The sequence below is a fragment of the Corvus cornix genome, chromosome 9 (genome assembly GCF_000738735.6).
Source record: "Corvus cornix cornix isolate S_Up_H32 chromosome 9, ASM73873v5, whole genome shotgun sequence".
Taxonomy (NCBI): domain Eukaryota; kingdom Metazoa; phylum Chordata; class Aves; order Passeriformes; family Corvidae; genus Corvus; species Corvus cornix.
In genome coordinates, this window is record NC_046339.1 from 14,956,392 (window position 1) to 14,970,011 (window position 13,620).

At 35.7% G+C, this 13,620-nt stretch overlaps 1 protein-coding gene across 3 annotated transcripts in view; it reads left to right on the forward strand.

The window, feature by feature from the left end:
- The window catches only part of XRN1 (5'-3' exoribonuclease 1), a 42,008-nt gene that overhangs the window by 25,133 nt on the left and 3,255 nt on the right, over positions 1-13,620 (forward strand). Inside the window, exons 31-44 of one of the 3 annotated variants that reach the window (XR_005602699.1) lie at positions 535-760; positions 1,417-1,518; positions 2,223-2,318; positions 2,546-2,660; positions 3,180-3,244; positions 3,638-3,748; positions 4,110-4,235; positions 4,551-4,707; positions 5,020-5,195; positions 5,410-5,523; positions 5,605-5,728; positions 6,726-6,877; positions 11,076-11,213; positions 13,352-13,495. Coding sequence is in view for 2 of the 3 variants with exons in the window: in XM_039557327.1 (XP_039413261.1) it covers positions 535-760; positions 1,417-1,518; positions 2,223-2,318; positions 2,546-2,660; positions 3,180-3,244; positions 3,638-3,748; positions 4,110-4,235; positions 4,551-4,707; positions 5,020-5,195; positions 5,410-5,523; positions 5,605-5,728; positions 6,726-6,877; positions 7,077-7,367 (1,855 nt within the window). In the remaining variant the exon portion in view is untranslated. Of the gene's footprint in view, positions 1-534; positions 761-1,416; positions 1,519-2,222; positions 2,319-2,545; positions 2,661-3,179; positions 3,245-3,637; positions 3,749-4,109; positions 4,236-4,550; positions 4,708-5,019; positions 5,196-5,409; positions 5,524-5,604; positions 5,729-6,725; positions 6,878-7,076; positions 10,334-11,075; positions 11,214-13,351; positions 13,496-13,620 lie in introns of those variants that run through there. The other 2 variants (XM_039557328.1, XM_039557327.1) reach the window with 2 other exon arrangements.

The following is a 13,620-nucleotide window of genomic DNA, read 5'->3' on the forward strand; positions in this document are numbered from 1 at the left end:
TGCTCAAATATACCCAGCAGGCTTCATTTTACTGTTCTTATCTAAATAAAGGTTTTAATGATGGAAGTTAGAGGAGATTCTTACCTACTACCTGCATTTAGCAATCATTGCACAAAGATAGCCCTTGCATGTCCTGTAACACAGCTAATACTCACTGTTCAGAAATGCTGCTTAACTTCAATTTGTAATTCTGCTGCTGAACCTGAAACTTCAGTTTTCATTTCTGAAAAATAAAAGAATGTTGTTTTCTGGTTCTTTTACAGAAATATTTACTACAGAACTGTGCTATAACAATTCACTCATCTTAAACATTTCTTTAAGCTCAGCTCTGAAAGGTACATTATAATCTGAGAGTAGTGGTAATTACTGTTTGACAGCCAGAGGGCAAAGGGGAGCCATGGATTTCAGGTTGTCTGCAATGCTACTAGATTTCAATACTGGATAGTTTACAGCCTCTATTGTTCAAACGTGAGTTATTATCTTTTGGCAACAATTAAACTGCATGAAACAACTATGGAATTCACTTTTCTTAAGGTGCTCGCCTGCCAGAGGTTATCGCCTGCCCTCAAGTGCCTTAATTAACCTGTCTCATGGTAGTCGGTCAGAAATGGGAAATCAAAAGCTGATGGCCATAGTTAAACCTCAGCCAGCAGTGAATAACTACAACTCATATGCATCTGATCTGTCATCTGTATGCTCACAGAAAGGGCATCTGGGAGGCCTCAACCATTCTCCTCGCTCCCTTTTTGTTCCTACTCAAGTAAGACTTTCCTTGCATTTGTACAAAAATGTTTTTCCCTAGAATCTGAAGTATTGACATGGTTATCTTCATTGGTCCGAAGAAAATTTAGTTTTTATGTCAATATATTAGAAATAGAATAATTCTTATGTTGGAGAAATGAATTAATCTAATAATGAAAAGGATTAAAATTTCCTTATTGACAGTTGTTTTGCTCTGTGTAACTCCAGTTGCTTTTCTGGGAGACAGATACTTAGTTTGGAGCAGTGACACCATATTTGGTGTCAACAAATAAGTGTGTTTGGGCAGAGATGCAATTATTTCCTTAAAGCTTTGATCTAATTAATGCTTCCTGTAGGCTGTTTGTCCATGCTTAGAAGAGAAAGACATGATTTCCCTCTCAGTTTTGCTTCTTGGTTATGATTTACTTTTAAACTACAATAAAGGAGGAAAAATTACAGGTGAATTCAGGTTCTTGGTGGTTTAATGACTCTTGATTTATTTTAAAGAGAATTCTTTAAAGCAAGTTACCTTAATTGGTAACTTCATGTTCCTATAAGTGTGTTTGAAAACAGTTGTCTCATGTTTTTCAAGTCTATACAAGAAAAACTGCTTTCCAAAAGAAAATGTAAGACAATGAAACATTTCTGATTTTTTTTTTTCTCTCAATGATTTAGCAACTGAATGGAAGACAGCATTACAATCTCAGGGCTGAAAATCAGGGCAACTCTAACTCACCCCAGAAAGGATCATTTCTGAGTGGCAATCAGAAAAATAAAGTGAGTGTTCGGATTCATTTAGTATTGGACCCAAATGTCTCTGTTTTGGCCCTCTGTTCAGGGTGGCTGTCATTTTCTTATGATTAATAAATTGCTTTGTTTTAGTACATCAGGTGTTTTAGTTCAGATACAGATTGGAGCAGAACTGCTCTCAGTTCTTGAATGAATATAATATCCTGTGTTATACTTGTTTAGATACTAGATTTTTAAGGGGTGTTTTGCATAGCTGGGCTTCAGTTCTGCAGTAGCATACCTGTAATGTAATGAAGTACTTAAGTCTTATTGGTAAGGCCTTACAAAATAAATCATTGATAATGAAATCTAAGAATACTCCCAGTATGAAAGCATGATTTTGAAACCATTTTGAACTGTTATCTGAGTTTCATTATACTTAATCATCTTTCCTGTACTTGTAACTTCAGTTAATAACACAACAAAGCCACTTGCAAAACAAACGAAGCTCATTTAAGTTTAGTAGTGATTCTTGGTAAAAATTGTAAATGCAATCTACTGCAACAGCTTGTTTTGTAATTAATTACCTGCAACTTGTACTAGTGTTACTATGAAAATATCTGTCATCTCCTCAGATGACTGTTAAACTTGAACCTTACAATTTCCAGAATGTCTTGGTATATACTTAGCTGTTCAAAAGTTGAATTTATCGCTGCTCAGTTTGTTGGGGGTCTTGTTTTTTATTTTATCAGGCACAGAGTAAGCAAGATGATGAATTCTGCAGCATATGGCAGTCATTGCAGAGTTCTGGGAAGTCTCATCACATTCAACAAAACATGCACGAGAAGGTTTGTATAGAAACATTAAACAGATCCCTGCCTTCGAAATATGAAGGTACTTAATTTCATACATCAGTTCATTGTATCAGAAAACTTCATGTTACCAATAAATCCTCTAGATGAAAGTGGTGTTACATGCAGTATGCATAGCTCTGGAAAGGGGTAATCATAGGGCGCTACTATGTAAATAATAGATACTCAGTTTTCTGGTTAAGCTTTGATGTTTGAAACCCTAGGGTGCAGTTCTACCTCAGGAAATCAAGCTGGGAACTGGCCATCAGTTTTATAAGCCAGGCTTCAATGACGGCAGCTTTAAATGTCAGCAAAGAAAACAGGAGCCTTATAAAAAATGTAAGTACTATAATTAGGAACTTTGTTTAGAAGAACTACTTGCTTTATCTGACCTTCAATGAAATGTCTGATGAGCTTTTTGTAGTTATCGACAGGAAATAATTTATTATATTTTTATCAACACTACATTGCACTGTTTACTGTCAAATAATGGCCCTGATGTGCATATTGGGTTGTTCCACCCTTAATCCTGAACCTTTTAGGCAAGTTGTTCTGTGTTCTGTTGACTTGCCACCCATCTAATATAAAAACCAAATAAAAAAACCACATGTGTCTTTGAAAATCTGCTTGTGATCATATTTGTAGAACAGAAAATTAGATATATTATTGGATATACTTAATTTTATTTTTTCCTAGAAGAAAAGCATACACCAAATGACCTATGAAGTAAGAATTAAGCATTTGATAAAACCTTTCAAATTAATGCAACTCTGTGTATTTGTATGGAGTTATTAATTTTTTTGAGTCTTGATTATTACAGTTTTTAAGAGCATTTCAAAAGAATGCATTCTTTTGTAGTTAAAGAAGATTCCAAAGTTACAAGAGGTGAAAGTCAACCGCATAATAAAATGGCAAACCAGCAGGTAATTTTGTCTGTACTGAGTAAATCCATTCTTTCATTTTACTTTGATGTGATTTATAATTTTACAGATTTGTCTTTAACTGGCCTCTTAGTTGATTCTTTTAATAGGTGAACTTTAAACTTTATTTTGGAGATTTTTTTTTTCATTGGAGGTTTATAGACAGAATGTGAGCGAGAGTGCGTAAAATGTATGATGATACCAAACAACTTTCCTATTCCTCTTAGACTCTAAAAGCTATGCTGTAATGCAAAAACACAAATGCTAGGTGTTCAGTAAGCTGAAATCCTCTAAGAATATTAGCTTGTGAAAGCTCTTTGCAGATGCATTTCTAATATGATTGTGTTAAAACGAGTAATAAGAGCGTTCAATAATAATTGCTGCAATTTCTTTAAGAATTTTGCAGGTGTGAATAAGTACAATGTCAAACTTTTGAAGAGGAATGAAAGTCCCAACATGCCTGTAATTCAGAAGGCTGCAGTTGATGGTCCCTGCACAGGTGGAAAGGTTGGATCTAGAGAGCTGACTTTCTTGTACTCTTTGAGTAACTTAGTTTCCAGTCCAGTTCAATTGCTCCTGGTTACTTGTGTGCAAATTCATGTTTAAAAAGGACGACAAACCTGTGTGACTTTGATTGTTCTTTAAATCAATTCTCTCTTGGTCAATACTTGCTTATTTTAATATGTAGAACTTGATGCCATCTCTGGGTATGTGTTCACACTCTGAACAGATGTGACTGTGACCTGCCCAAGCTGAGAGAAAAAAATCTGAATGAGAATAAAATTAACCTCAAATTCATATACCCTTCCTCTTGCATCTGCTTGTAAATACACTAAGTTGATGTACCTCTTTTCTTCTTTAATTTAAGAAGGACAATGAACTGGAAAGTCTTCTAGCTTCTTTGAAAATTTCCAAAGAAAATGAAGTGCAGACTTACTCCAAGGAAGCGAGAGCTACAAATGAGGAACATCTGTCACCACAGTCATTTGCTATGGTCTGTATGCTGCAGGAATCATTACATTGCAGTTTAGCATCTGCTATCTTAGCATCAATGTTTCTATTTAAAGAAACTCTATGAAACCTCATACTGCTTTCTAAAAAATATTAATGAGTTTTTAATTAGCTATTATCAAAGAAAATCAGCAAACACATTTGTTTATGCTAAGATGCTGTTATCTTTGCTTGATAAAATATAACTGATAGGAAAATAAAAATTCAGATTCTGTTACCAGTTATGATAATCAGTGTTAAGAAGGTCATGTTATCTGAATGCCAGCATGTTCCTGAGTGGTTTATTTTATTTTTAAAGAAAGGAACACAGATGCTCAAAGAGATTTTGAAGATAGATGGCTCAGATCTGCAAACAAGGAATGAAGTGAAATCACGAATTAATGATGTTCCTGCTCCCTCTAGTAGACAGGATTGCCATGGAGCTGCTGTGCAATACAGACCAACAAAAAAAATGGGTATGTTTAACCATCAGCTCATAATTCAGCTTCACCTTGTAGTGGCATTTTAGAACACAGTTTCAGCAGAGTACTGTTTATCAAAATACAGTAATAAAATTTCCATCTTTTTTCAGTTCTATACATGGATCTAAAACTCTCTTCAGACATAGTCTCCTGGGTTTTTTAAAAAAAATATGAAAATACAAGAAAAAAAGTCAAATAAGCTTTTTTTTTCTTTTTTTTTTTTTTTTTTGCTAATAACCAAGTTGCCATTATTTTAGTGCAGGAAATACTTGTGATACAGCTGCTGTTTTTTTTCCCTTTTGTCAGCTGCTTATATGAACAAGCATAGCCCTGGAGGCCCCCAAAACACACCAGCAATAGAAACTGGAGGTCACCCTTTCGTTTGTCCACAGCCTGCACTGTCTACTGTTTCTGAACTTTCTCGTATTTGTTCTCTTCTTGGAATGTCACAACCAGATTTCTCTTTCCTGAAAACACCACAGGTAAAGTTTTTTCTGAAAAAGTACAAGCTCTCAGCTCGGTATCAACTGTTACATATTAAATATTTGGACTGACCACTGAAATCTATCTGAAAATAAACCTTAGCTCCCTTTGTTGCCTTCTTTTAAAACAAACAAACAAACAAATGTCTTTTTCTGTCTCACAGTTTGTTAGCAACACAAATTCCCTCAAAAATCTTTTCTCTCTTTTTTCTAGACCATGACAGTTTGCCACATAAAGCTGTCAAATGGTTTATTGGTTCACGGACCACAGTGTCATTCCGAAGCTGAAGCGAAGGAGAAAGCCGCGCTCTTTGCTTTACAGCACTTGGTGAGGATGTAAAAAATCTTTTCAAATCTTTGTCTCTGTTGCACTGCATCTGTTGGTAAACTTCTGTTTCCTTCTTCATAGAGTTCTGTAGGAGTAAGCTTTGCTTCACCTGCACCTCCGCCTCCACCAGTGTTTCCAAATTATCAACCGCTAGGAGTTCCTGTACCACCTGGATCAATTCCTCCAGTATTTGCACAGCCCCCAGGTAGGTATTTGATTAGTACACATTTCAAATAATATCGTGATATCCTCTAATTGTGGTGGTTCTTTATATGAAAATGAATGCCTTCCAGAAAGCCCCATTTTTTAGTCTTCATGTATGTACTTGTATGTCTAAACAGTTTTGAGAACAGTACATGATCCTCTTCTCAACAATGTGCAGATTAATTTAGTATAAAGAATCATCTCTATTAATTATTTGTTTTCCTCAAGAATGTATTTATCCATTCAGTCTTAGGTGCTTTTTCCATTTTATTTCCTTCAAAATAACAGTAGTCATTTCAAAGCAAATAGTCCCAGTCCAGAATTTGTAAGAAATAGCTTCCTTGATGTTTTACATAGATTTTCCCCCCATCCCATATAGTTAATGTTTCTCCATGCATAGTGTTTTTATTTGTCTATAACCAACTTTCACTGAAGTGAAAGCTACATCACAGTCCTCTTGTACACTGCCAAACATGAGCATGGTAAGTAACCCCCCAAAAACTGGTAAAAGTCCTGGTGATATTTCTGGCTCCTGGCTGTTTTGTATTCTACTGCAGTTCACATTCACAGCTAGGAATTAATGAGTCAGCACCACTGTAGCATCCTAGAAACCCATACAGCAGATGGTACATGTCTTTTTCCATGGGGTTGCTCTGTTGTTGCTGTGTTCCAAAACAACGGCCTAAACTTGCAGCCTTCTGCTAATACAGTTGGCTCAGCTGAGAATGCAGAGATCCCAAATTATGTGCACTCTGGAATGCAGATACCATGACTTTAGTGCTCTTAGTTGTGTTGTCATCTAGGTGTGGTTCTGTTTGTTTGGGGGGTTTTGATAATAAATAAATACTTAGCTATTTTGAAGTAAACATGAAGCATATGAGGCTTTACTGGAAAGATAAACAACATGCAGACAGATGTAGTTGGAGTAGTCCTGGGCTCTTGGGGAGTTCATATCCTTTTTTTGAGGAAAGTGAGCTAAAAGTTTCTTCTTTTCGTAGCTAATATGATGCCTCCATCATCTCACATGTTTGGTCCGGTGTCCTGGGGGACTCCAGTGCCTAAGCATTATTATCCTGGCTCCTATCCAGGAAATGTGTCTCTTGCAGGAACTATACCAGTTGGTTCTCACAATCAGTTTATACCTCTGCAGGTAAGAGCAGCAGGTTTGTGTTAATATTGTTTCTTGTAAAAAATGTGCCTACAAGATGAATGCAACAACATCCCCATTGTGAAGTACTATTTAGTATTAGAAAATTATTGTTAAAATATGTATGCATGTTTTCTGAAAGTGGACTATTTTCAGTTTTTTGAGAATGCATTCTGTTAAATAATATTTATTTAATTTAAAGGTAACTAAAAAAAGGGCTGCTAGCAAGAAAAACTTTGAACTCAAGGAGTTTCAGAGTTCCCCTCAAGCTGCACCACTAAAGAATGAACAGCCAATGTCTTCTGACCACATTCAGCAAGATAGTTCTTCAGCCTCTTTAAAATCTCCTCAAGCTGCTCAATCCACTGTTTCATTTCAAGACAATGTGGCTACTCCAAGTGTTCCTCATAACAAATCAACACCAAACACATCCAGCAAGCGAAAGCCAAGAAAACTGGCTGTCAATTTTGGCGCACCAAAATCTTCAGAATAAATCTGGTAGCTAGGTGTATTTTATCTTTAACTCTTTCCCCACTGTTATGTTCTAGCATTTAAAAAAATCAGAAATCTTTATTAAAAAGACCAGCCACTTTAATATAGAAGGAAATACATTTTATTGCTATGATTTTCAGGTTGTCATTAAAACTATAAAAATTATGTTAAAACTTTATTTTATTTTGACTTAAATTAGCAAAAGCCAGGAAATACTGAGTTAGGGTTGCCATGCCATCCCTTGTGCCTAGGTGTTTAAACAGGGGCTTACAGATGATATTGGGTAAGCAGCAATAATAGTGGCAACCTTAACTCAGGTTTGATGTGCTTTTTGGGAGGGATATGGAGCAGTAATAAGTTGGGCATCTAACAGTGTTTAGCATGACATTTTGTACTCTAGCTTCTTTTTAAACAGTGTAATAAGACAGAAAGGAAAAATTATTGAAATGCAGCTTTTATATTAGCTCTCCCAGTCCTTCTGAGTTGAATCAGCGTAACTAAAAGCTGGCTACAAAGAAACTGCTAAGTCCACTCTAAGTACGAACTGCTGGGTATTGTACTAGAGGGCAACAGCTTTACAGCTTTCAGAACATAGGTGTTATTGTGTGTCTGGTGTTGGAGTGGCAAAAAGTGGTTGCTCTTGCACAGTCTGTTCCAGGAGATTAATTTATAGGATGTGTTGAATAAAAAAATTATATTTGCAAAATAGCGACCCCTTTGCTAAAGTACATTTAATTTTTTTTTATTTACCAATTTAATTGTTTTCCAATGATAAAATAACCAAGTTATCTACTACAGATGTGCATAGCCTCCTAAATGCTTGTGGTATCCTGATTTTTTTCTAAACTATAAAAATGGCCAGAGTTTAAAGATGTCCCATTTTGCTGGATGGCTGTCAAACTTATGTTTACTTAGAGTACATTTCTTTCTTCCTCTAATAACCTGTGCCCTGAAACCTTCTCTGTAGTAGGTTTTTTTTTGTTACTAGTGACTTTTAATATTTATTTTTTTAATTTTGTGAGAGAATTTCTGTGTTGCAAAATGAAATTATCAGAAAGTGTTGCTATTGGTTCCATAAGACTATTCACACAAAAAGCTGACTTGAATTTTTGGACAGAACTATGTGATTCTTAGCTCATATAGGAAAAAGAGAAGGCTCAATGGTCTTTGTACTGTTTTTAACTCACATGTACCATTCTTATGGACATTAATATAAAATCTTCGGTCTAAGAAGAAATTTGAAACCCTGTTGGTGCTGCATACTGACATTGACTAAATTTTATTTTTCTTCTTTATTCTAATCTGTTCTAGAAAAAAAAAATATTTTTCCTTTAAGGCCCAGGAACCAGAAATAAAGCATACCTGAGTGATATATTTTGTTGCTTCTGAACAGGTTTCATTCGGAGTCTGCAAGTCTGTAGACTTTATTTCATTTGGTTTTTTGCCTCCATTTCTTAGTGTAGTATGAAGTTTCACATTATTACTGTGTTACAGGTTTTTTAATTTTCATTTCTCTGAAACAGCTTTTGGCTCAGCAGTATTTGTAGAATAGCAGCAAGCCCTATAAAAAGGATCACAGAGGTAAAAACAAGGTTAAGAAATTTTATTTTACTTAGTATCACAAAACTTGTGGAATAGTCTACATATAGTCTTAAATTACATTGATTTTGTTGTTCTCTTTATAGTCATCTAGTCTCAAGAGGTTCAAAGCCACATTCTGTGAAGGGAAAGTTGTATTTTTGGGGTTTTATTGTCATTAGCAACACAAGACTGACATGATGCTGCCATGCCAATATTTTAGAAGTCATTATGTGACATTGAGTTAGTACACCATATCTATCTGAATTATCTGATCATAAAGAGAAAATACCTGTTTGAAAATCACCATGACAGAGATGAGGCTATGTTAGACTATTGCATCACAGAATTTTGATGTGCCTGTATAGCAAATTTATGCAGATTTTTGAGAAACAAAGTTATGGAGGATGCTGTACTCATATATATCAGTGAACACAGCAATTTTTAAAAATTATTCTACTTCAGACTAAGATTTTTGCTCCCTCTTCAAGTGGAATTGCTATGTGTAGTATATATAGGTGGTTAAACACTTTATTCTTTAGCTGCTGCATATTGTATTTGTCCCTGATTTTTAGTTTATCTATTCTACGATACTGACTGCCTGGTGCCCAGTTAATTACAGTTTTACATGTCCTGATAGATGTGACATCTGCATTGATCTATGCCATGTCCCCTTTAATTTTTATATTTTAACAAGGTCATTATGTTTAACTCATACAGATATAAATTTAAGCATTTCTTTTTCTCATAGATATAAAGTATTTTGTAAGCACTGGAGTTTTTCATTAGATCTTATACAGAGCAGTATTTTACTAAAAATCCAAAAGGGAAGACTTTTATGTGCGCATTTTTGTAGTTTCTGATTTTTTTAAAATAACTTTTCATTGTTTATTTGCCAAGTGAAATGTTTTAAATTTGCATATGAATGGATACAGAATGTATTTTTTGTGCTGTTTAGTGTTAAGTGTGCATTTGCAGATTTTTAGCATGTAGTTGCACAAAGACTGTGCAAAGATATTTTGGAATATGAATATATGCTACACCGAAGGAAAAACATTCGTAAAACCTAAATGCTATCTAGAACTCTAATGCAATAGAGTAATTTTATAAACTGTGTCTGTGTCTGCTTGGATTAAATATTGAAACAAGAAACATTACCTATTTCCACTGTTTTATTTCCAAATACTACACGGGAACTTGTGTATGCTCCAATCCAGAAGTTTACAGTATAAATTAAATCTCATGAAGCTCAGTTTCTGTGATTCTCAGAAGTATCACCTGACCTTCTGACTGTTTCTTGATGGCTTACAACTTGTAACTGAGCTCAAAATACAAAGTTTTTTTTCAAAAGGCTGTTGGTCACCTTGCAGTTAAAAGCATTTAACATGATACTGATCTTCCAAAATTTTTTTGGCCTTGTCACCAATTTGATTAAAAAACCCCAACCCTATAGAAAAGTCAGTAAGATTATTTTCCTATAATCCAATAAGATCAATCCTAGTGATTCTTAACAAGCTGATGGCTGAAAAGCAGAATATTATTTTCTTTCTTACACATTGTAGTGTGAAGTAGCTTGTTTAAAGCAACCAGCATAAAGAATGGAGTACACTCTTAGCATGAGCAGCTGCTGCAACTTTGTGTAACTGTGTATGCAACTTGGTGTTTCTGTATAGAACAAGTCTGGTTGGTGTATACACTCAGGTCATATTGCTCAACTTGAAGATACCAAGATAAAATCTTGCATTTCATAAACTGTCTTCAGATGATTAGTCAATGAACTAACTGCTGTTACCCTGCATAGCGAGTTCTGCCATCTCAATAGATAGCACTAAAGAATATTCAAGCAAATTAAATAAAGGGATAACTTGAAAATAGATCAGTTAGTGCAGAGTAAATCTTGCATGGACACTCCCATTCAAAAACTACAGGACTTTTGTTCAATTTAATTCAGTTGATCTGAACTACTATATAGATAACCCCTGAGGGTGAGGAATCTCAAAGAAGAAATTGTTACTTACAGTAAGGATGTAGTTTTATTCTATTTGCAATGTGATCTCCTTGTATATTCCATAATCAGCCTTCCTTACTGCTTAGAGACAGTTATGTTCTTCTCTTTCTGTATCTGGAAAAGGGTACACAGTGACATCAAGGGCATAAGGGCAGTCTGAATACACACTCTTGGCCAAAAGAATTCATATTCAGGTGCATGAGGACCCATGAATATTGAGACTGTAACTGATAAATGTTTTGAAGAATCTAGGATCATGAGGTAAGTGGCTGTTCTTTATTAAAGAATCCATGGTTCCAACAACAGTTCCTTTTTGCTGTCAATTTTTGAGGGGGTGTTTACTCTTATTTTTCTATAATTTACAAATTTCCTGTTTCATTTCTGCTTTGAAAAGGAATGGTCACAATGCCATCCAGTGCAAACAGTAAACCTGATTCCTATTATTTGAAAGGACAGAAAAAGCATTTTTCATTAAAACTTTTTTCTCTGGTAAAACTTGGTCAGTAAACATCACTGCATTGGCAGTGCTTTATGAAAGTTGATAACCACACTTAGTCCTGTATTTTGTATAATTGCAATTTTTTCTAATGGCTAGGTCTTATTGAAACAATAATTTCATCCCTTTAGCCTCCATTCTTTGGTTCTAATTAAACCTCATTGATGGCCATTTTTCTGTCTTTTTAATATTTTTTTGTTAATTTCTAGATATTTTTTGTTAATTTCTAGACTTGAAATAAATGTTCTTTTAAAGAGCTGTTCAGCCCTGAATTTTCTAGGTGCACATGACCACTCATCATATGTATGTACACACACACATATATACAGGAGCTCAATCACTCATTTTCTTAAATTTGTTCATAGTTATGTCATTTTCAGTCCACACAATAATTCCTTAAGAGACATCCAGAGGATGATAGACATTACCTTGTTAATACACATTGTACTTCTCCAAATGTAGATGTTCCTTAGGCGAAGTAAAAAATAATGGTCAAATAATGAAACATTAACAGAGTAGGTACACCAGTTTTCACTTCACTTACTTTGGTAGATAAATTCTTGGCTTACAATTGATTGTCCTAAACTCCACCTCATTTCCTGTCAAAGTTTACTTGTGTTGCAGAGCTGGCAGAAAGGAAGGACTGCTTGTGCCTCAGGCACAGTGCAAAACCTCATGTGGGCACAGATTGGATGTGCAATTCTCTAGTGAAAATCCTGGCTTAACCAGTCTCTTATTACTTGCTTCCTCTGGGTCATGCCAAACTGTGTTGCCACATTATGAACCTTATCAAGGAATTAATCTGATTGGCACTCTCCCCTGTGTTATTTTTCATAATAGTTCATCATGGAACCCCAGAAACAGCTGGGTTGGTACAGTTTGTAGTGCGAGGGTGGAATGGTTTAGCAAGAATGGAACTCCTTAAGAAACATCCCATGGCTGCCTAAAGCTCAGATTACCCTCAAATCTAACATGATTCATCAAGTGATGTAATTGTATGTGGTTCTGTCTGTTGACTTCGAGGAGAGTGGTAACTTCTGGCAGGAGTGCAGGAGGAACTGATGAGAAAGGGTTATACGGTAAATTATTGCAGCAACATTTGCGTTATGCAAACCATTTTGGTCTGTTTGTTAAGTTTTCAGGTCAGTCTTAATGAATGATGGATGTGGGCTGCACCAGCCAATGGAGCAAGAGAAATTAGTGAGCTCTTTCTTGTTCACGTGTAAACTGACTATGAGCCCCAGGTTAATGCTTTCATAATGTAAAAACTTGTAAAAAAGGTAGAGCTAAGTAAGTGGGTAAAATGGTAACTCACAGTTTGAGGAGGCAGTAGGTAGGGTAGATGTATCTTGACCAAAAAAACAGCTGAGGAAGATAAATTTAAAAATCACATGCATTACAAGTTTTGGGTCTTGGTCTACAAGATTTCAGTGTCTGGAATCCTGTTAGCAGTGCCAGCGGCAAGTTTGATTCATACTGGAAGCCTTGGGTGAATGAAGATGCTCCAATGTATCAGTCACACAATAGAAACAGCACCTGAGAATACCTTCATTAAAAAAAAAAAGTTAACTATTCAAAATGCAGTTAATTTGGAAATTTTATTTAATAATCTGGTCCTAGAAAATGTCAAGACAGTGTCAAGATTATGGGGTTTTTTCTGAGAATTAGGTCTGCTGGGTCTGTAGCAGTTCCATCTCTCAAGGTCTCTTGCTTGGCATCATCTTCCGAAGTGTATTTCTTGCTTACTGAAACATGCTGACTGTGATGACATTGCTTAGAAATATTCAATATCAATCACTCATGGTAGGGGTTTTGCTGTCCCTGCTAGCAGTGTAGGATCTTCTTGACCGTAATGTTCTGCCAATTGATTGGTTTTACTTAATAACTCTTTCCTTTGCTACAGCATTGGACAAGTCCCTGGAGTGCCTCCACTCCTTCATTTGGTTTGATAGTCCAGTAAAAAATAAGACCAGCCACGCTTTCCACAGAGCAAAGAAACTGAGGATTTCAGCAGAGAAGATGCAGAAGTACAGACACTGCTGCTGAGGTACTTGGTATGTGACCCCAGGTGTGCCAGCTCCCTGCCTCTGAGCAGTGAGGTGGCAGCCACATGCTCTCACTCAAACAGGAGGGCTCTGGGTGGTGATATAGGTTACGCAGGCTTGTTACCAG